General features: G+C 55.4%; 1 protein-coding gene across 3 annotated transcripts; it reads left to right on the forward strand.

Annotated features, from left to right (window-relative positions):
* The first annotated feature begins 861 nt into the window (after positions 1 to 861).
* On the forward strand, positions 862 to 22,387 carry MST1R (macrophage stimulating 1 receptor). Of its 3 annotated transcripts, none has more exons than XM_077858832.1 (20): positions 862 to 4,331; positions 7,247 to 7,435; positions 7,515 to 7,643; positions 7,820 to 7,990; positions 8,727 to 8,887; positions 9,457 to 9,622; positions 9,736 to 9,872; positions 10,294 to 10,455; positions 10,551 to 10,644; positions 10,813 to 11,022; positions 11,125 to 11,271; positions 11,351 to 11,513; positions 11,669 to 11,770; positions 11,846 to 12,073; positions 12,434 to 12,514; positions 12,666 to 12,859; positions 12,963 to 13,072; positions 13,326 to 13,491; positions 13,881 to 14,017; positions 17,288 to 22,387. In XM_077858832.1, exons 1-20 carry the CDS (start codon positions 3,090 to 3,092, stop codon positions 17,361 to 17,363), a joined length of 4,065 nt encoding a protein of 1,354 aa, XP_077714958.1. In that variant the 5' UTR covers positions 862 to 3,089; the 3' UTR covers positions 17,364 to 22,387. The 3 variants fall into 3 exon arrangements, with proteins under 3 accessions (XP_077714958.1, XP_077714956.1, XP_077714957.1); XM_077858830.1 differs by lacking the exon at positions 17,288 to 22,387 and adding an exon at positions 15,965 to 16,536 and having other exon boundaries at positions 875 to 4,331; XM_077858831.1 differs by lacking the exon at positions 17,288 to 22,387 and adding an exon at positions 15,965 to 16,536 and having other exon boundaries at positions 876 to 4,331; positions 12,666 to 12,847.
* The last annotated feature ends 383 nt before the right edge of the window (positions 22,388 to 22,770 follow it).

Below are 22,770 nucleotides of genomic sequence, written 5' to 3' on the forward strand. Positions count from 1 at the left end.
GCTTCTGGTAAGTGGTCAACCCCTAAGTGCCCCTTTTGGCTGCTGTCATCCTTGTAGGGCTCTCAGCTTCTCTGTAGTTTAGCACCTATTCTGAGTGGGTGTGGAAAGGGGTGGTCACAATTAGATGAGTCCATGTACCTAGGGCAGGAAGCACCTGAAGTGTGGGGTTCTCAAACTCCAGGTAAAAGTCTGGCAGTAGGGAGCTATTGAATGTTTTAAAGCTACAGAATGATATGGTCATACTGTGGTTAGAGAGATCCCCTGCTAATACTCAGATGATCTCTTTGGGTTGGAGATAAAGGCCAGCACTAGTTCTTTGAAGTAGTGTTTAGAAGGGTGTGAGAGCTCACAATGGGAAAAGAGGGCACTCCTTTGAGGTGACAGATGCCAGGGCAGTTGGGCAGATCTTAAGCCAAATATGGGCCAAGGCTTATGAGTTCAGCTTGGGAGAGCACTTATACTTAGCACTGCAAGGCCCCATTAGCAGATTTCCTCCAGATGGTTTACCTGCCCCCTCCTGCAGAGCGAACAGTTGGGGAAGGAGGAAGGGGCACTCCTGTGGATGCTTCTATCAAGGACCAGGGCTGCCCAGGAAGGGACACTGGCCTGGGGGCAGCCAACATCTTGGCCACACGATGGCAGCAAAGAATCAACTGTTGACTGCTATACCCCAACTCACAAAGGGTGGGATAGGGTGATCAAAGAGGGCCCTGAAGTCTCCTCCCAACCCACAGAAGTCTCTTGAAATGTCCTGAGGCAAGATGGGGGTCCAAGAAACTATGTCTCAATGCCAGCAAAGAATATTTCTTTTTTTTTTTTTTTTTTTTTTTTTAGCAAAGAATATTTCATTTCAGTTTTTCCCTGCATGTCTCTCTCTCTTTTTTTTTTTTTTTAAGATTGTGTTTATTCATGAGAGACGCACAGAGAGAAGCAGAGACATAGGTAGAGGGAGAAGCAGGCTCCCCATGGAGAGCCCGATGCGGGACTTGATCCCAGGACCCTGGGATCACGATCTGAGCCGAATCAATCGCTCAATCACTGAGCCACCAAGTGCCCTGCATGACTATCTTTAGACAAGTTGACTGTGGAACACAGGAACTGTGCCATGATTTTTTTGTGGGTATTTATTCATTTCCGGGCCAATTCTGGTTAGAGAAGGGAGTGCCTTTTATGTTGCCTGAGGCTTGGAATCCTCCCAGCACTGGGTGTGGCTCCCCACTCCTGTTTCCTCTCTCCACCAGGTACTCACTGAGCTCCAGCCTCGAGGGGAGAAGGGAGTCCAGCACTAGGAATGGGGGAAGGGGGGAGTCAGGTATCCAGGGTCAACTGGCCGGGAGAGGGGTATAGCATAGGATCTGTGGGACCCACGAAATGGCTCTGGCATTTACAGGATCAGGAGGGATTCCTGGAGGAAGTGCTATCTAAGCTTTAAGAGGAGGAAAGGAAAAATGGTGCTCTTGGAAGGAAGAACAAGGAGTATGGTCTTACAGGAGATACAGCTCTAAAAGTCAGGCTGAATGAATCCTGCTGGGCTGAAAGCTCCTCTCTCCCCCAACCTTCTTACCTTCCAAAACCCTAGGACCCACAGTTCACAGGTCTCTTGGACCCCAGCATAGGGCCACCTTATGAAGCTTCCCCTCCCTCCAGGGTCCAGGCCCACTTAGTTGAGGGGGCTGTCAGGCTGACGATGTCTCCCAGCCCCTCTCTAGTATCAGGGAGAACTAGTTATCAAGGAGCAGCTGCTGAAGTCCAGGTGTAAGAGGCAAGGTGGCCTCTCCTTCCTCCAATCCCATACACCTCACACACTGGAGAACTCTGGACAGCCACCTAGTTAGAACTACATCCTCGTTTCAGAGACAGAGGGACCGATGCCCAGCATAGCTTATAGAGCAGGTTAGAGGGCCCCTGTCAAAGCCCATGTTTCTCCCATATGAGCAGCAAAGAAGGCCAGCACTGTGTTTTGTTATCCCCTATCCTGCAACTTCTATCTACTGAGGCAGCAGTGGAAGTACCAGAGCTGAGGTCAGGCCTCCACATAACCTACCACTCTTGACTCTAATGTCCAGCCAGCAGAATAGGCCCCAACTCACAATGCCTACCTTGGGCAGGCAGGGTGCAATGTACCTTCCTCTGACACCATCCTGTCACTGACATCCCAGGGCAGGCCCATGGAAGGATGGCCCCTTCCCACAGAGTAGTACTCTTGGGGGGCCCCCCATGTCTCCCCTCTGGTCTTCCACACATTCTTGGCCTCTCAGGGGCCTCTAGGCCTTGTTTGGGAACCAGCGTCTGAGTATGTTGCTAGATACTGATGACAAGGGATGAAGTAAGCCAAGTGGTCTTCAAACCCTCAACGGTGCTGAGGCGGCCCCTGATCCTTCTTTTTTTTTTTTTTTAATTTTTTTAAAATTTATTTATGATAGTCACACAGAGAGAGTGAGAGAGAGAGGCAGAGACACAGGCAGAGGGAGAAGCAGGCTCCATGCACCGGGAGACTGTCGTGGGATTCGATCCCGGGTCTCCAGGATCGCGCCCTGGGCCAAAGGCAGGCACTAAACCGCTGCGCCACCCAGGGATCCCTGATCCTTCTTAGTTTCAGCCTAATTGGTCATGGAGGGCAGGAAGGGACGGCTCAGGCCTCCTTGCCTCTTTCCAGGCCACTCCACGCACATTCACCCACATGCCATTGAGAAAAACGTGCCCAAGAGGTGTAGGTGACAGGCCTGCCGGGGCCTGGAGAGTTGGGTGGTAGACAGGCCCCACCCACAGCTCCACCCCCACGCCGTGGCCCCGCCAGCCCCGCCCCGCGCCCTCAGCAGCCTTGGCTCTAGGCTCCGGCTTGGAGCTGCAGCTGGGGCAGCAGGTGAGGTGGCCTCCCTCTTCCCTGGCGGGGTGTGAGTGTTCACCTGGTGCCGGGTGCTCAGACTCGAGGGGGGAGGACGTTGGGCATCACGGTAGCCCCGGGCGGGGCTCAGCTGCCCGAGGGCTCTCAGAAGCGGCGGCTCTGGATGAGGATCCCAGTCTAGACCTGGAGTCTGACTCCCAGCCAGGCACGAACGGGGCCCCAGCGGGGCCTCAGCGGGGCCTAGATGGAGCTTCTCCCGCCGCCTTCCCAGCCTTCACTGTTGCTGTTGCTGCTGCTGCTGTTGCCGCCGCCGTCGCTGCTGGCCAGAGGGTCCTGGCGGTGCCCACGCACCCCCTATGCCGCCTTGCGCAATTTTGACGTGGAGTACCAGGTGCCGAGCTTCTCTGCCGGAGGTCCGGTACAGGCCGTAACGACCTACGAGGGCGGCGAGGACGGGAGTGCAGTGTTCGTAGCTATACGCAATCGCCTGTTTGTGCTGGGGCCTGGCCTGCAGCCAGTAGAGAGCCTGGTCACGGGCCCTGTTGGGGACTCCGGCTGCCAGACATGTGCGGCCTGTGGCCCGGGCCCCCACAGCCCACAGGGAGACACAGATGCACGGGTGCTGGTGCTGGAGCCGGCGCTTCCCGCGCTGGTCAGCTGCGGCTCTAGCCTGCACGGCCGCTGCTTCCTGCACGAACTTGAGCCGGGAGGCGCTGCCTTGCGCCTGGCACCTCCGCTCTGCCTCTTCTCCGCCCACCACAACCGACCCGACGAGTGCCCTGACTGTGTGGCCAGCCCCCTGGGCACCCTGGTGACCGTGGTGGAGCAGGGCCATGCCTCCTACTTCTACACGGCATCCTCGCTGGACGCGACGGTGGCCGCGAGCTTCAGCCCCCGCTCGGTGTCCATCCGGCGCCTCAAGGCCGATGCCTCCGGATTCGCACCCGGCTTTGCGGCGCTGTCGGTGCTGCCCGAGTACCTCACTTCCTACTCCATCGAGTACGTGTACACTTTCCGCGCCGGAGCCTTCGTCTACTTCCTGACCGTGCAGCGGCCCAGCGTGACAGCTGCCCCGGGCGCCTTGCACACGCGCCTGGCACGGCTCAGCGCTGCCGAGCCCGAGCTGGGCGACTACCGGGAGCTGATCCTCGACTGCCGTTTGGAGCCCAAACGCCGGCGCCGCGCAGCGCCCCAGGGAGGACAGTCCTACCCAGTGCTGAGAGCGGCCCACACGGCGCCCGTGGGCAGCCAGTTGGCCAAGGAGCTGAGCATCCCCCAGGGCCAGGAAGTGCTATTCGGAGTCTTCGCGACTAGGAGAGACAGCAGCCCCGGTGTGAATCCCAATTCTGTCGTCTGTGCCTTTCCCCTCGACCTCGTGGACACTCTCATTGAGCAGGGTGTGGAACGCTGTTGTGAGCCTCCTGTCTCCCCCGGCCTGCGGCGAGGCCTCGACTTCTTCCAGTTGCCTAGTTTTTGCCCCAACCCGGTGAGCAGAAAGAAGGGACCCTCACCTGTGAGCAGGTGGCTGAATCCAGTGAGAGGGTCTGGGATGAGAGGAGGAGGGGAGAAGAAGGAACCTCCACGCAGTTCCTTAGTCCTGGGGGCAGCGGGGTGGAGTGGCACAGGGGTGAGGGAATCAGCCAAGCACAGGCCACCTGGGAGGCTCACCTCCCAGCCAGGCTAGCCCCTGTTGCTTCTCCATTTCGTTCTTTCACCCTCTCAGGTACCACCGCCTCTGTTTTTTTTAGGTAGTTTCCCAGATTGTGTGAGAACCAGATTGCATCACCACTGTCTCTGGCAGGCACACTGCCAAACTCCAGATAGAAGGGTGGGATCTCCTCCTGCCTGCCCACCACATAGCCTTGGGGACATACACAGAGAAATACCCCCTCACACAGGCAGATGCTAACAGTTTCACACAGATGCAGCTGTTCACCAACACAGTTTCATTTTACCTTTGAATGCACTTGTTTTGCTCTGCTTTCTAAAGAGGGGGGTGCGGGAGTTGTCAAAGATTCCCCTACTCCCCCACCCTAATTCAGGGAGCCTCCTGGGTCTTGGAAGTTTGGGGGCTTGTCAGAGAGCCTGCATGGCTTGGGCTTCACTGACACCCTTCACTGTTCCTGATTGTTCTCTATGGGGTGACTGGGGGAGGACCTAGGACATGATGGGAAGGTGGCTTGGCACTAATAAACTCCAGGAGGCTCACTCCAGTCTTGTGCAAGCAACTATAAACATCTGGGGATGAGTAAAGGCTTAGGAGGGGATGGTTGGAATTGGTTCACCACAAAGGAGTCTCAGACTTTCTTCTACTATCTTTGAGGCCCTGCTCCAATTCCCCCTCTCACCCCAAGCAGGAGGTCTCCCAGCCCATGCTGAACTGGGGGCTCTTTCTAGCAGACCCTACCCAGGTTCTCTCCATCCATGGTGTCAAGGAGCTGGAGCAGAGACAAATAGGACATTCTTTAAAATGCTGAGCACAAAACCAAAACTGACCCTTTAGAGCCTAACAGTCCTACCATAGTTTATAAGAGATTAAACCAAGGCCATGGGGTGAACAGCATTAGATGAGTGGTCTTTCAGTGAGCTGACTCACAGTCTCTGCTCTCAGAGTCTGTGGTTGTCCTATGGCCCTGGCCCTTCTGGGATATTCTCCACTGACTTCTTTCTAGCTCTTATTGATGCCTCAGAGGTAGAAGAACTTATACACAGTGAGGAGTAGGGGATCTCCAGCCTCTCTCCTTCAGCTGAGTCCCTCTGGGTTGAGGAGACCTTAGGGGTGGAAAGACCTCGTCTGTGTCTACCCTCCTCTCCCCCTAGAGAGTCAGAATCTCTCCCTGACTTGGCTAGTGGTCGGTAGGTCAGAAGACATCCTGTGTGAGTTGGCAGTGCCAGGTTTTGGGAGGACTAATCTCAAAATGACCCCCAAGCTGGCCAGGCCCCTGGGAGGTGTGTGAACCAGCCTGTGCGCTGTTTGATGACTGGGCACGGAGCCTCCAGGGCAACACTCACTGTGTGCTGATTGTGGCTGTCCTCAGGTAGCCTGTGGGGCTCTGATCTGGCACCTGCCTTCCGTGGGTCCAGGTAGAGTTTAAGTTTGGAGCAGTCACCCTCCTCTGTGGAGCACTGGACTCTAGAGTCAGGTTTTCAGGAGCAATAGGCTCATAGCAAGCCTGGAAACACAGAGCTAAGGCCCTGGAATCCAGGGGCCAGCGTACAGGGGTGTGGCCCCAACTGGGGTAGGGCCTCTTTTCCACCCCTCAGCCTCACCTGCCCCTGAGTCATGCTGAAAACACCTGGCTGGCTTCTGGCTAAGGCCAGGCCCCTTTTCCTGCCTCAAGTGAGGCCAAAGTCCCAGTTCCCACCCACACAGGCTACAGCCCCAGAGTGTGTGGAGCTTCTGGGCTCAGCTCTGCACCCCAGGGCTCCTGATCAGCACTGAGGTCCAAGCACTAAGTTAAGCACACTTGGTTTGATGGGAACCTCAGGACTAGCAAGGGAAGGTCCCAAGCAGCAAGAGCTACTGAGCCCTGCCTGTGCTTTGCACTCAGTTCCAATACTTTGCATTCTTTTTTTTTTTTTTTTTTTTCCCAATACTTTGCATTCTTATCCTGATCTGATTCCCCAGAAGCTTCCATAGTCCTGTCTTGGGGCTTTGAGTGCATCCGCCAAACACCTTCCTGTTAAGATCAGGGGAGCGGTGTCTTCCCCTTAAGTCCCCCTTAAATCCAGGGGGTCTAGCCTTCAGGCCTTGCTTTTTCTCTTTTGTTCCCTGAAGGGGATACAGGTAGCAGGTGGCGAGGGCGGGGGTGGGGATGTGGAGAAAAATCTTTGGAGTCTCAGGAAGAAGGACCTGTTACCAGTCCCATGCTGGCCAATTAACTTTGGAGTTTACTTTATGCTAGAGAGGAAACGGAAGCCCCAAAGGGGCACAGGGTTTGCTGAAGTTCAGGGCATAACCGGCAGAGAGCACAAGAAGACTCTGGTCAAGAGCTCAGATTTCTTACTTGGCTCCTCTCCTGAGAGGCTATAAGGCCTTGGACAAGTGACAAAATGCTCTCTGAGCCCATTTCCTTAACTGCAAAACAGGGATGGTGAGAGCACCCACTTTACAGGGCAGTTGTGAGGACAGAATGGGGTTGGGTCTCTGAGAGTCTAAGTCATTATCAGAATGGACATGGCGGGTCAGAGCAAGGCATGGAAGTCAGTCTTCCAGCCTAGACCTTCCTTCTTGGCCTTATTGCCTCTGAGAGACCCGTAGGTGGAAGAGGGCAAGTGGCAGATCTGGGGCCTAGCTAAGCCAGGTAAGGGATGGGGGTTTGGGCTTCTGTGGTCACTGACAGAAGTCCCAGGGGCCAGTGTGTGGTGATGAGCCCTGACTCCTTCCCTGATCCTCCCCAGCCTGGCCTGGAGGCCCCCAGCCTCAACACCAGCTGCCGTCACTTCCCTCTACTGGTCACTGGCAGCCTATCACGTGTGGACCTCTTCAATGGATTGTTAGGACCAGTGCAAGTCACTGCCCTGCACGTGACACGCCTCAACAATGTCACAGTGGCCCACATGGGCACAGCTGATGGGCGCATCCTGCAGGTAGGACTCCTGTCTCCATGTCTCCTTGTCCCTGGGTCTCCATCCCCATTTCCATTTTGCTCACACTAACCTGTCCCAGGTGGAGCTGGTCAGATCTCTCAACTACTTGCTGTTTGTGTCCAACTTCTCACTGGGCAACAATGGGCAGCCCACACAACGAGATGTTAGTCGCCTTGGAGACCACCTGTTCTTTGCTTCTGGGGATCAGGTAAGGTGGGACTGGGGTCAGGCCTGGGGCCAGGGCTGTGGGAGCCTAGCCCCTCCATCCAATCCTGGGAAGCACTGATACACAGGTCTCACCACCCTGATCGACAATAACCAGGGTGTCTGTGGGGCCTAGTTCCCTCTCCAACCACCCCTGAACCACCTGTCTGCCACTGCAAGGTCTTCCAGGTACCTATCCAGGGCCCTGGCTGCCACCACTTCCTCACCTGTGGGAGTTGTCTGCGGGCACAGCGTTTCATGGGCTGTGGCTGGTGTGGGGGCATGTGTGGCCGGCAGAAAGAGTGTCCTGGCTCCTGGCAACAGGATCATTGCCCACCTAAGCTTACTGAGGTAACACTTGCTTGGCAGGACACAGGTAAGGGTGGGACAAGCTGGGCCTGGGGTGGGGTCAGCAGGTATTCTTCTTCTTCTTTTTTTTTTTTTTTAATACTATTTCTTTTTGTTTCTTTCTTTTTTTTAAGACATTTATTTTTTTTTATTTTTTTTTTTTTTATGATAGTCATAGAGAGAGAGAGAGAGAGAGAGAGAGAGAGGCAGAGGGAGAAGCAGGCTCCATGCACCGGGAGCCTGATGTGGGATTCGATCCCGGGTCTCCAGGATCGCGCCCTGGGCCAAAGGCAGGCGCCAAACCGCTGCGCCACCCAGGGATCCCAAGACATTTATTTGAGAGAGAAAATGAGTGGGGGAGGGACAGAGGGAAAGAATCTTAAAGAGATTCCCCTCTAAGGGTGGAGCCCAACATGGGGTTCCATCTTACAACCTGAGATCCTGACCTGAGCTGAAATCAAAAGTCCGATGCTTAACCAACTGAACTACCCAGGTGCGGGGTCAGCACGTTTTGACCATGATCCTTAGGCCTGGAATGTTCTCAGTATCAACAAGAAAGGTATTCTTGGCAGAGAGGATGGCACATGGAAAGACTTGGAGGCAGAAAAGTGCCCGAGCGAGGACTAGCCAGTGATCTAGGAGACTAGAGGGAGGGCAGGCAAGGGGCACAGCAGAAAACTCTGGGAAAAGCTGAGAGCCCTGACCCAAACAGGGACTCAGGTTCTCTTCCCCTCTTCAGTTCTACCCTCAGAGTGGACCCCTAAGGGGCAGCACAAGGTTGACCCTGTGTGGCTCCAACTTCCACCTGCGTCCTGCTGATCTGGTGCATGAGGGCACACATCATGTCACCGTGGGCCAAAGTCCCTGCCGACTGCTGCCCAAGGACAGTTCAAACCTCAGGTATAACCTAGTCTCTGCCCTTCCTATCCTTGACAGGGATGACCAAACAGCCCTTGCCCTGTGAGACCCTGTCTTCTCCTCCCTGGGGACAAGGAGATATGAGGCGAGCTGAAGTGGCTCTGGCTGCTTGATGTTTGACTGCTTGATGTTTGAGGAGACATCTCTGTCCCTTCCTTTTTTTTTTTAATATTTTATTTATTTATTCATGAGAGAGAGAGAGAGAGAGAGAGAGGCAGAGGGAGAAGCAGGTTCCATGCAGGGAGCCTGATGTGGGACTCAATCTCAGGTCTCCAGGATCACATCCTGGGCTGAAGGCGGCGCTAAACGGCTGAGCCCCCCCGGGCAGCCCTCTCTGTCCCTTCCTGAGCCTGCATATGCCTTACCTATCTGTTGAGTCATGAAACTGGGCAAGGCTAGTAGGCCCTGCCTCACCAGATCCTGCCTACCCTGGAGGAAGGGATGAGTGAAGAGATGCCATTTTAGGCTCAGAGGAGACCTGTGATATGTGGTGGGCAGGTAGCCAAGCCTGTGTGACCCCTGGCTGACCTTGGCTTCCCCTGGTATTCTAGCCCAGTGCCCCAGAAAGACTTTGTAGAAGAGCTTGAGTGTGAGCTACAGCCCTCGGGAAAGCAGCCAGCAGGGCCCGCCAATGTCAGCCTCACTGTGACCAACGTGCCTCCAGGCAAGCACTTCCGGGTAGATGGCACCTCCATGCTGCAAGGCTTCTCTTTCATGGTGAGGCTACCTTGCCTTGTCTGTGCCCTTGGTCAACTGGGCAATATGGGTGGGGAAAGACTTAGAGTGGAAGGCCTCTTATGCCAACCTAAGCCACCTCCATACCCTCTTAGGAGCCGGTGCTGACAGCAGTAAAACCCCACTTTGGCCCACGGGCAGGGGGTACCCGCCTCACCCTTGAAGGCAAGGGCCTGTCCTTAGGCACCAGTCAGACTGTGCTGGTCAATGGGACTGAGTGCCCACTGAAACAGTAAGTGACAACAGGCAAGGGGATGGGAGACTACAGGGCCCTCTCCAGGTGGGAGTTGGATCCTGCCAGGGCAGAGAGAGGAGAGCTGGCACATGGTCAGTATAGGGAGTGGGTCCAGGAAGAAGGATCTGTTGCCCGCCCTGGTGGGCAGCCCAGAGCTGGTTTAGGGATGGTGAGAGAGCCCATCACAGAGTTTATTAGCTCCAACCAAGGCCCTGGGGAACCTATTCCTGCCCTGCCTTCTTGGAAGACTTAATGGCTCTATCTTCAAACAGACCCATTGAGTATGGGCAGATTGGGGAGATAACCAACAGAGGAACTGGGAGGGATTGGCAGACCCTTGGAAAAGATAGATCTGGCCATCACACGGAGGGTGATCCTGAGCCCAATCCCCCTCTCCACCTCCCACTCTGGTCTGCAGGGTCAGCGAGCAGCAGCTTTTATGTACCACGCCCCCTGGGGCTGCTACGGCCATCGTTCCCATCCACCTGCAGGTAGGGGGTGCTGTGGTGCCTGGCTCCTGGAACTTTCACTACCGGGAAGACCCCATTGTGCTGGGCATCAGCCCCAACTGTGGCTATATGTAAGTGCCGCCTCCTTGTCCACTCTGGTCTCCTAGGAATGAGGGAACCAGCTTGAGAGAGCACCCTAAGCCCACCACACTGCTCTCCTCCACAGTGGCTCCCATGTCACCATCCATGGCCAGCATCTGACTTCAGCATGGCACCTAGTGCTGTCATTCCATGATGGACTTAGGGTAGTGGAAAACAGGGTGAGCTGGCACTGGCAGCTGCCAAGTGGGCATTAGCGGGGCGGGGGGAAAGACTGGATCAGTCCCCTGAGTTCCAGTTCGACCCCATGCAGGGCTGAGGAGGGGAGGGGTGAGGAGGTGGCTATAGGTGGAATGCCTGGCTAACCACTCTTACATGGGCCCTGGCAGTGTAAGGGGCTGTCCCCGGAGCAGCACCAGTGCCGCCTGCCTGATTATGTGGTCCGAAGCCCCCAGAGGTGGGTGATAGGGAACCTGAGTGCCTGGGGGGATGGAGCTGCTGGCTTCACACTGCCTGGTTTTCGCTTCCTGCCCCCACCCCATCCACCCAGCACTGACCTAGCCCCGCTGAAGCCTGAGGAGCATGCCATTAAGTTTGAGGTAAGTATGGGGGATGGAGGGTAGGGACAGTGGAGGGTTAGGGCTGAAGCCTTGCCCAGAGGAGATGTGGGCACTGGCCAGTCCTTATGACTGTCTCTGCAGTATATTGGGCTGGGTGCTGTGGCTGATTGTATAGACATGAATGTGACCGTGGATGGTAAGGTCTGCCAGCATGAACTCCGGGGGGACGTGGTCATCTGCCCTCTGCCCCCCTCCCTGGAACTTGACAAGGAACCACTACCACTGCAGGTAGGCAGCTCAGCTGGCTCTCCATGGGAGACATGGGCCAGGGCTTGCAGGCTGGGCCTGAGTTGCTACCTGCCCCCAGGTCTGTGTGGATGATAAATGTCACATCCTGGGGAGGGTGGTACGGCCAAGCCGAGAGCGGGTCCCACAGAGGCTACTCCTTGGTGTCCTGCTGGCCCTGCTCGTGCTTGTAGCTGTGCTGGCCACTGTGCTGATCTTCAACTACCGGCGGAGGAGGCAGCTAGGTGAGCTCTCATCACCTATACCCCCAAACTCAGCCTATACCCCCAAACCATGATATCTCCAAGTCCCTATATCTTCCTTCTGCCCTGGCCTTGGAGGTCTGCCCACACCTCTAGGAGCTTGGAGAGGCTGACCATCAAGGGCTGTCTTTCCACAGTCCTCTCTCTAAACTCAGATGACCTGGCATCCTTGGGCCAGACGACTGGAGCTGTGCCCTTGCCTGTGCTCTGCTCAGGCTCTGACTACAGAAGTGGCCAAGGTAAGGCGGGGGAAGTGCTGAAAGCTGGAGCCACACACTCTGCTCCATAGACCCCTCACTCCCTCTCTTCCATAGCCACCCCTGCCGCCGCCGATGGTCTGCATGATCTGGATGGTCTGGATTCTACTACTTGGGGCCACAAAGCGTCCTCCTCAGACAGTGGGGATGGGTCCTGTGTCCCACTGCTGCGGACAGCGTCCATCCAGCTTGGGGACTTGGACTCTGCACTCCTGGCCGAGGTCAAGGATGTGCTGATCCCCCACGAGCAGGTGGTCACCCACAGCGACCGAGTCATTGGCAAAGGTGTGGGGGCCAAGGCAGGTGGAACTGGGGCACAGATGGAGTTCTGAGATGGCGTGGGCTCAAGGGACATTTGGGCAGGACTCTGCTCTGGCCTTCTCACCAACCTTTGTGATCTTGGGAATACCACATAACCTCTCTGAGCCTCCATTTGCTCATCTGTGGAATAGGAATTCATCTGTCTTCAGTGGACTCTGCTACAGATTAAGTGGGCATGGGAGGGTGCAGGCTCTATCACCAGGTGGCTGATGTTTGTTTTTAATATCAGATTGGCCAGGTGGTGCTCTGGGGTTTGCTTGCCAGTGAGAGGGTGTGGCGTGCACCCTGGGCATTGGGGGTCCCTTACCATTTCCCCTTCACCAGGCCACTTTGGAGTTGTCTATCATGGAGAATACATAGACGAGGACCAGAATCGAATCCACTGTGCTGTAAAGTCACTGAGTCGTAAGTGGGGAAGAGGCCAGGAGGTTCCCCGTCTGTGCTGTGCTACAGCCTTGCTGAGTGACCTCAAGCAGGAGAACTTTCTCCTTTATTTCCCCATCTGAGCCTTGCAGAGGGTCTCCCTGGTCTGAGCCTGACTCAACCCATTCTGCAGGCATTACAGAGGTGCAGGAGGCAGAGGCCTTCCTGCGCGAGGGGTTGCTCATGCGTGGTCTGCACCACCCAAACGTACTGGCTCTCATCGGTATCGTGCTGCCACCTGAAGGCCTGCCCCGTGTGCTGCTGCCCTATATGCGCCATGGAGACCTGCTTCGGTTCATCCGCTCACCCCAGCGGGTCGGTGCTCAGGTGGCTCTGGGGCAGGGTGGGGTGGGGGGACATCAGGAGACTTGGGCAACAGTTGGGGATGCATTGCTATGCCCTTGCTTACCAAGCCCCCTGTGGCCCCCAGAATCCCACGGTGAAGGACCTCATCAGCTTCGGCCTTCAGGTAGCCCGTGGCATGGAGTACTTGGCAGAGCAGAAGTTTGTGCACAGGGACCTGGCTGCTCGGAACTGCATGTGAGGGGCCAGAGCATTTGTGGTGAAGCAAGGGGGCAGGGCACCAGGGTGTGCTACTGCGTAAGGACACCTCAGGGCAGGGCCCACACTCTGGCCCTTGTTGTGCCATCCTGGGCATGTCCTCACTTTTCTGGCCCTCAGATTCCCTGTCTGCCCAGATTGTGGCTCTGAAGCCCTATGACATCCTGGAACTAATGGGTTCATGGCCTGGTGGGGGCCAGTCCTGAGTGTGATTCCTTCCCCGCCCCCCCAGGCTGGACGAATCATTCACAGTTAAGGTGGCTGACTTTGGCCTGGCTCGTGATATCCTGGACAAGGAATACTACAGTGTTCGACAGCACCGCCACGCTCGCCTCCCTGTCAAATGGATGGCACTGGAGAGCCTGCAGACCTACAGATTCACCACCAAGTCTGACGTGGTGAGGCCCCACCTGCCCCAGAGGCCACATGGCCTGGTGTCCCAGGAGAGCACTTGGCTTTGCCCATTCAGCTCTAGCTGATGATCTGAGTCCAGGGAATCCCCAAACTGAGTGGCATCCACAGCCCATTTGCCTGCCTCTGGAGCAGGTCTGAAATGGACTCCTCTTGCCAGGGCAAGAGGGGGCTGTGAGCTCATTGGCTCCTTGCAGATGATACAAGGCCTGCCCCGGCCCAACTCCACACAGGGTCCCAATGGTGAGAAGAGACTGAGGGAAAATGTGAGGTATTGAGGAAGGGGCTCTGATAAATTTCCAGCTAGAGGACCTTGGGGAGCCCTCCTGCCCCCAAATTTGAGGTAAAAGTTGAATCTCCTCTTCTCTTCCCACAGTGGTCGTTTGGTGTGTTGCTATGGGAGCTGCTGACACGGGGTGCCCCACCATATCCCCACATTGACCCTTTTGACCTCATTCAATTCCTGGCCCAGGGTCGGCGCCTGCCCCAGCCTGAATATTGTCCCAATTCTCTGTGAGTATGTGGAGGTGGTGGTGGGAGGGAGCCTGGGCCCCAGAGACAAGGAAGGAGCAGGAGACAGGGCACGTCTGGCCTGGCCCTCTGACCAGTCCTCTAGTTGACCTGGAAAGAGACCCTCTCTGGGCCTCAGTTTCCTGGTCTATGGACTGGTTCCACCCCCATTTGGGGCTGAGTGCTGGGAGGATATCATGGTTGCCATGGTAACAGTACTCCCCACTCAGAGTCTGGGTTGAGGCCAGTGATTTGATTTCTCAGCACTCCTCTCACCCCACCCCCGCCAAGGGGGCCTGTTTTCCATCTTTTCCATTCACTTAACCTCAAGGAAAGGTTCCATTAGCTCCCACACTAGCCCCCACCACATCTCCAGATCAACATTTTTCCCTACTGAATATAGTTTCAGATTCCCTGTTCCTAAGGCATGGTGGCAGCTATGTTCACCATGCCTGCCCAGTGGGCCTGTGTGAGGGTTCAGCTTCAGAAGCAGTACGTGTGCCTCAGCTGAGCCCAGGTCTTTGTGGTTAGAACAGGAAGAACCAGGTCACAGGTAAAGGTAGTTGATGACTTCTGTCTCAGGCTGTGCTCCAAAAGAGTATGAGTAACCTCCAGCCTTGCCTGCCTTGGGTTTAATCTTTATTATTTGTTTCACTAGTACATCTGCTTTGAAGTAAGGGAAATCATCTTTACTGCCCATCTGCCCCTGGGTCAGGTTCCCTGACAGAGACTTGGAGCTGGGGATATATGTACAGGGGGTTTATTGGTAGATTGGGGGCCAGGGTAGCAGGAGTGGGCTAGGGGAGAAGCTGGGCTGCTGTGGAGAGGCAGCAGAGGCTGTAGCCCATCCCATAGGGGCTACTTGATCTGGAATGGCTCCTCAGGGTTTGTTTGTTTGTTTTTTAAGATTTAGTTTATTTATTCATGAGAGACACAGAGAGACAGGCAGAGACATAGGCAGAGGGAGAAGCAGGCTCCCCATAGGGAGCCTGAGGCAGGGCTCAATCCCAGGGCCCCGGATCATGACCTGAGACAAAGACAGATGCTCAACCACTGAGCCACCCAGGTGCCCCAGCTCTTTGGAATTTTGCAAAATTTAGATCAAGGGGCCAGGTCCTTGTACTAGACATTAATAAGTCACTGGTCACAGTGAGAGCTTGGGGAAGGCAGCTATTTTTTGCCGAGACACTTCCTAAGAAGGCTTCAGGCAAGAGCTGGCAGCAGCCACTGGGGAATTAAGGGGGATCTGGGTAGACCACCACAGCATCCATTAGACCAGGCCAAATCTTTTCTCCTCTTGAGGCCTTAGTTTCCTCATCTGTAAAGTTGGGATGATGACAGTACCATCCTTAGAGAGTCTGACAATTGGGAGATAATTTTGTGTAGGGCACTTAGTATCATTTAAGGCTGGGATGGCATTTCCAAGATAAAGAGGCAGCCAAACCCAGAGAAGCACTGCTTGGGAATCACACGGCCACTTGCACCATCTCCTATGTCTGTGTCTAGGGACTTTTAATCCCCATTTCACCCAACACAGGCTTCCTTCCTAAAAGACAGAATATATCTGTGATAGCTCGGGAGGTGTGCCCTAAGCTAAGTGCTTCCCAGGCATCCTTCCACTGTCTGCCCAACAGCTCTGTGATCAGGGGAGAATCCAGAGACACAGAGAACTTAAAGAACTTGCCCAAGGTCCATCATTCAGGTCACAGGGTACAGGAGTTCAAGCTCAACCTTTGGGGCAATTGGACCTCTGCCAGGGTGGGGAGGCAGGACTGGGATAGCAGTCGCAATGCTGAGAAGAGCTGTCCCTGACTGGGCAACACTCTGCTCTAGGCCCTGTCACCTGTCCTTGTCCCTGCATGGCCTGCCACAGGATTAACAGCAGGTGGGCAGCCTAGAATCTCTGACTGGGGGGTGCTCCCAGCCTCCGACATTCACCTCTTCTCACAGGTATATGGTGATGCAACGCTGCTGGGCTGTGGACCCCGCGGTGAGACCTACCTTCACGGCACTGGTGGAGGAAGTAGAGCACGTGGCGGCCAGGCTGCTTGGGGACCACTATGTGCAGCTGCCGGCAGCCTATGTAAACCTGGGCCCTGGTGCCTCGGAGGAGGCAAACAAGCCCCCAGAGCAGTCGCAGACCACACCTGTGCACAGGAACACGGGTCGACTCCGGCCTTTCTCAGAGCCATCACAGCCCACGTGACCTCAGCTGTGGGCAGGCTTCCAGGGATTGGACTGTCTAGCAGCCAGGAAGTTAATCCCAAACTGCCTCTGGGCCAGGCTAGGCCCCAGGGCAGCCCAGGCTGGCCTCTGTCCTGTCCCTCCCCCTGAACTTTCTGGGGCGACAGGAGAGAGCAGGGCCCCATGGCCCCTCACTCTACAGAGGGAACAGTGGGGTGATCCTCAATGTGATGAGTATTTATGAGGTACCTGGTGTGTGCCTGACCTGCTGGGCACAGGAGACTCAGCAGTGACCAGCACTGGCCCTTGAAATAGTAAATGAACACCCGAATATTCAAGTGCAAATCGTGGTCAATGCTATGAAAGAAAGGCTGCTGTGAGGGAATGGAGGGCAGCTTTAGAGAGAGAATAAAGGTGAGGGAAGCCTCCCTAGGAGGTGACATTTCTGCTAAGTCCCCATCAGGTGGGAACTGTGCCAGAAGCAGAGGGGGGAAGAGAGTTTTGGGCAAAGTGAGCAGCACATACAAAGACTCTGAGGCTTTGTAGGGTTAGCACAAAGGCTCTAGAGAATAGGAGGGTGAGGGTGAGGCCCTGATCCAGGTTACAGGGTCCTGGGGACTTCTTGATGGAACCAAGAAGGGTGGGTTGAGTACCCAGGCGTGCAGAGCCAGAATGGCTTCTCCCATCACCCAGCCTGCATCTGGCTCTCTCTAACCTGTTCCCAGGGATCCCTGCTCCACCTGCAGCTCCCTCTCACACTGCAGGGCATGGAGACCAGCTCCCCCCTCAACCATGCCCTTACCAAATCCTGCCAGAATTCCCCTTGCTGCCTTGAGAGAGATGAGCCAGCAGCAAGGCCTCAGCTCCACACTTTCAAGGCACCAGCTCCAAGATGTTGGACTGCCCAGGCTATTTATACCCGTCAAGGCCACTGCACAATAGCCACTAGATGGGCAGACTCCACTGGGGAGTGAGGGCAGTTTCCTCCATATTGCTCCTCCCCCACACCCTGGATCCTAAAGGGGGCAGCTGGGATGCCAGTGACTGGGTCTGGGGCCTGCATCGTGGTGGTTCCTCTCTCTTTTTCAGGACCCCTGTGGCTTCCATCCCTCCAGTCTGGGAGACCCCAGCTCACCCTAAGGGGAACAACCTCCCTCTCCTGTGAGTTCCCAGCTCCTTGCCCTGTTACACATGGACTCCTGGGTTTGGAGCAAGAGCTCTCTGGTAAATAGTGGGGTTTCCTTGGGACTGGAGCTGCCCAGCTGTTTTCTACCTACTGCTGCTTACTCTGTCCCCTCAGACCAAAGGAGGCCCTGCCATGGGGAGCCTAAGGACCCTAAGGACATGTGGGTAAACTTAAAAGGGGGATCTTCTGCTCAAGTGCAGGGTTCTGAAGATCAGGGATCTATGATCTGGAGAGGTAGAGATGGACTCTGCCTATTTACTACTGTACCTCTGAGCCCCACTTAGGCATAGAGGCAGTTTTGTAGCCTTGCACACTCAGCTGGAGACCCCTGGTGTGCGTGTGTGTGTGTGTGTGTGTGTGTAGGGGGGAGTCAGTTGTGTCGCTGCTGAGGCTGGAAGAGAGATGGGTGGAATAGCCTCGAGTACCCCCTGAGCTGTAGTCCCCATACTAGTTAGAAAGGACTGTCTCCATCACTCCACCTTGTAGTCCTCCTGCCGTGACCTCATCCTGAGGATCTGAAGGCTGCCCAGAGCTCCCCACCCTGGGTAGGGAGTGAGGAGAAGGCCCAGGAACCTCTCTGAAGCTGGACTGAGGCTCTTTCCCCACTGAGCCTCTGGAGTTCATGGACCATAGCTTATCTGCTCATAAAACAGGGGGGTCTGTACTTGAGAGGGGAGCTTAGCAGGAGAGGGTTCTCAGAGAAGGGAGATAGAGGACAGCTTAGAGAGTGTCAGCTTTTCTGTGCAGCCAGCATATCAGGCTTTGGACATGTTTCTGAGTCAAGGGCCTTCAAAGCCAGAGTTTTCCAGAGAGGGGCCCCAGTTAAGCAGGTGCTTGGGACTCTGGATCATAGAACAGCTGCACCTCCTCCTCCCAAAGCTGCAGCCCCCAAGCTCTGAGTTTCATCCTCAGAGCCATCTGAATAGTCACAAGTCCAGCTGGAATGTCAGGAACTGGATTTAAGACTTCAAATTGCTGACAGGGCCACAAGGGAGATGAGGAAGGGTAGGTTAGTTCTAGGCCCCCAGATGGGCTGGAGGAACTAGAAGGTTTCCTTACAGTGAAGGCTGAGCTGCCTTTCCCTGGGGGAGGCCTGAGTAGTATCTCAGGCATGGTGGTGGCCAGTGCAAGGAGAAGATTGCTGGTGGCCATGGTGGGCCTAGGCCTGCCACTAGTTTCTGATGGGGTGAGCAGAGGCTTCTCCTGGGGCTTTGGGAGTCCAGTCTTCTACCATGAGCTATGGATGACAGCTACCAGCTCCCCTGCCTCATCTCCTTCTGTTGTAGTGCTGTGGGGCTGGGGGCAAGCAAGTACTAGTAAAGGTTGGAGGCAGGCCAGGATGGGAGCTGGGGCCAGGGAAGCTGCAGATGACTCACAGCCTCCTGACTGCCCATTGGTGTCACTGTTGTCTGGCACCTGGAGAGCACACATAGGTAGACCGACCTGCTTTGATGGGGGACCCTGAGTCTGGTCTGAGGTGCTCCTTATGTCTCAACCCCAGCCTTTCAGAGAATTTTCCCAAGGATCCCAAGGCCCTCTGGGGTCATACCCAAGGGCTCTAGATATTGCCCCATTCCAAACTTTGAGAACTTCTGGGACACTGGCCTTACTGGTCACTTCCTCAGTGTAGCCCATTAGGCCACAGGTCCACCTATGGCGCTACATCACAAATTAACTCCCTTTACCTGTAGGAGAGAGCTGGACACTCAGTGCCAGAATGAGGCAGGGGACATGGGTGCTGCTGGGAGTGACTGAGGCTCAGAGAGGCCCAGGCTGCATCTCACACTTTTTGCCTCTGCCTGGGGAGAAGCAGCCCCAGAAATCAGTAGCTGAGCACTGAGCCCCATCCACCAGGCCCTAGTGAAGAACACCTTTTACTCCATGCTGGGCTGGAAAACCCCCCTCTGTGAAAACACCAGGTACTGAGCATCTCTTCCCTCAGAGCCTCTGCTCTGACATCACGAGGATCCAACCAGCCCAGAGGTGGAGCTACACCAGCCCAGAGGAGCAGGGATGACTCCAGGAAGGGCTCCAGCATTCTCCATCTGGTACAGAGGGGCTGGCTGAGCCTCATTTTCTCCTGCCACTCTTCTGGGGTTTGTTCCAGCCAGGGTTTCTAATGAGTGTAGATGTCAGAAGAGCCTGGACAGCTGTGACATTCACATCTGGCTGTGGTAGCTTCCTGAATGGGCTGGGTTCTTCACGTTTAAGGATGGCGACCTGGAGCCATGGCCTTCACACTTGGTCCTCCCCTGGTGGGAGTCCTTGGCCCAAAGATAAGCAGGAAATGCCCAGCAGTTGGCAGAGCTTGCCTGACTCATCTCAGTCCATAGGTGTGGCACCTGGATCCCAGCCACCTCACACTGATATCCTCAGATACCCTTAGAAATGACTGTTTCTCCTGAACCCCGTAACACATCAGTCCATCCCAGATGGACTGCTCCAGGCCCTAGAAGGGAGGGTAGCTCTGCTCCTGAGCCTTCCCACAGCCTCTTCCCCTGCATCTTGTTCTCTATTCCTTCGACATTCTGAGCATCTTCTGTCCCTGGTTCCAAGATACTCATGCTGAGCCTGGCAGGGATGGTCACACTGCCCAGATCATACTCCTCTTGTCGCTGAGAATCCCAGGACCATTCTGGGATTGTGCCCTACCATTGCTACTCATTCCCCTGCAATTTCTACTCCACCCATTGGGCAGCCTTGGCCTTGTCAGGGAAGCAGAAGCACTTGTGGCCCTGACAACCTGCCCTTGCTGGGGGGGGGGGGGGGGGCAGGGGGGTGACAGGAAGTCCTGGTATTTGGCCCATACCTGTCCCCCTGCTGCTCAGTGGAAGCTCAGAGGTGAGGCCCATGGTGGTTTCTATTTTGAAATCAGGTGGTAGGAGCTGAGGGAAGTTGCCTAATCCTTGGGGCTCAGGAAGAGTAGATGCAGAGGGAACACCCGTGGCCCCACTGCCAGGGGCATCCTTCCCTTCTCTATTTGTTCCGTCTCACATTGGTTTAGTCGCCGCACGCTTGTGGTCAGTCTTGGACTGGGCACCCAGAATCTGGGAACATATCAGGAGAGGCAGGGGACTCAAAGCAACTGGCAGCCAAGATCACAGGATCATAGGATCTTCAATCAGCTTGGAAGCCAGTGCTCACTTTCTTATGTCACTAGCCCCACCTGTGCAGCCTGGACCATAGAGACCAAGAGGGGCCCCAAAGGAGTTGGCTTCACTCCCGGACCGGACCCCATGGTCAGGACAGCTTCAACCAGGCATCAGTCCTGCTGGCATGTTCTTCCAAGCTGGGAAGCCACTTCCAAAGGGGGAAAAGAATCCTTTGGGCAGCCCCGGTCGCCCTTGCCCACAGGTTCTGACCCAGCCATCTGTTCTTAAAGTTGTCCCCACTCTCCCCTGGGCCTGGGTTCTTCAAGTCCCCTGCAGGAGGGCAGATCTCACCTCCCCTCTGCAGATGTGGTTGGAGGTCTCTTCTCAATAGTCATGAAATGGTGCATGTTTCTGACAGCATTTCCTCTGCCCCACTTATGCTGTCTCCTGACTGGGGGGCTGCTTCCAGGGACTGTGAGGAGCTTGCCTCAGCCCTGAAGCTGTCAGGGTGTCTCTGCCACTGCCCTCCCTCCGGGCTGATGCGGCTGGCCATCTTTCACGCAGAGTTACGTAAGCTTGAGTCAATTGGAGCTCAGAGCAGTTCATTGTGGGCTATTTTTAAGCTGTAACACATCACAGCAGAGGGGTCACTGCACCACGGCTTGCAGGGAAGGTTGTTTAAACATCTGTTATTTAAATTTCCTATTCCTTAGAGCTCAAAAGCCACATCCTCCTGGCACTATTGGATCTGCATTCCACATTCCAGATTAGGAGTAGATTATCACCCCTCATCCCATCAAGGGCTCCCCTAGGGCTGGAGTTCTCTCCGCACCCTGGTTGTCTTCCTTCGGGAGTCAGGGAGGGAGACTAGAGAGGAAGGGGAGTCAACTGCCTCTCAGAACGGGTGCACCCTGGCCAGGAAAGGCGGCAGGGAAGCAGGAAGTTAGTGCTCACAGGTCACTTGGATTCTCCCCCTCCCCGGGGAGGAGGGTCAGGAGAAGGAAACACAGAGCACTGTGGAGCAGTCTGTGGAGCCTGAAGACCAAGAGTGCCTCGGTTTAATACCCATTAATAATATTAATTAATACCCCAAGAAGGTTGGATCACAACATCCTTGTAGGTCTTTTCAGAAGCCCATATTTACCTGGGTTGCGCTACTAGCCGGAATGCCCTCCCTTCACAAAGCTAAATGCCACCCAGCTGTACCCTCTGGGGCAGGAGGGCTGGTGTATGAGCTCCTGGACAGTGGGCAGAAACCTCTGGGGAAACAGGCCTTGCTTTTCACTCCATTACCAAGTGGTTGCCTGTACTGGGAGCCCTTTAAGACTCCTTCTGTTCCTAGATTTTTGGAGATATCCAGAGTCTTCCTGGGCACAAGGAGGGGGAGACAGGTAGACCAGAAAAGTGCAGGGCCAAGAATTTGACAGAGCTGTTTCAAGAACACTAGGTGCCAAAGATACGGGTGCATTGGAAAATCAAGTCTGGGAGATTTGGCTAGTCCCAGAACCTTCCCTCTCCCCTTGATGCACTTCCTTCCCACCACACTCAAGGCATCCTAAGTGGGAGGGCCCCACCCTGATCCACAAGGAAGAATGGTTTCTCAGAGAGCCCCGACTCCATCTCCTGAAGCCTGACCCTCTCCACAGGGGCTGGGGCCTTTCCCCAAAGCCTGCTCAGAGGGGGCCCAAGTGAGCTGTGAGAGAAGGTGATGTCCGGACTGCCCTCATAGAGAAGACTCCTATAGCCCTGCCCTCAGACTGGGCTTCTTCCAGTTCTTTCTTGGCCTCTCCATCCCAAAGAGCCCTCAGCCTGGGGAATGGGCTCAGCCTCGGGGAGGGGCTCTCCAGTTTGCCATGGCAACATGTTGGCCCTCCTCACTTTCCAGAATCAGAAATAGAATTGGATGCCCTTCTTCGTGGTGAGAGACTGTTTAAAAACATGTAGGGGGGAGGGGTACAGTGGCAATGTCCCTGCCCAAACCCTGGGGGCTGGGCAGAGGGGTCTAACCTAGGAGCTTCTCTGGCTGCCCTGCTGCCCCTGCCCTTACCTGGATGAAGTATAGTCAGCTTTGGCCATCCAAGAATTCTGAGTACAAAGGACTCAGCCTGGTTTGGCAGGGTGTGTAGCTGGTCCCTATTCACTGCTGCCAGGCTCTCGGGAGTGCACTGGCTTAGAAGTGCTGACAGGGGAAATGCCCCTTCCAGGCTTGAGCACCTGCTAAGCTATTGGGAGGAGGAGAAGGTTCAAGTGGGACATAGCTCAGGTGGGTGCTTGGGGCTATAGCACTCAGAAGG

This window comes from Canis aureus, chromosome 19, assembly GCF_053574225.1.
Source record: "Canis aureus isolate CA01 chromosome 19, VMU_Caureus_v.1.0, whole genome shotgun sequence".
Classification (NCBI taxonomy): Eukaryota; Metazoa; Chordata; class Mammalia; order Carnivora; family Canidae; genus Canis; species Canis aureus.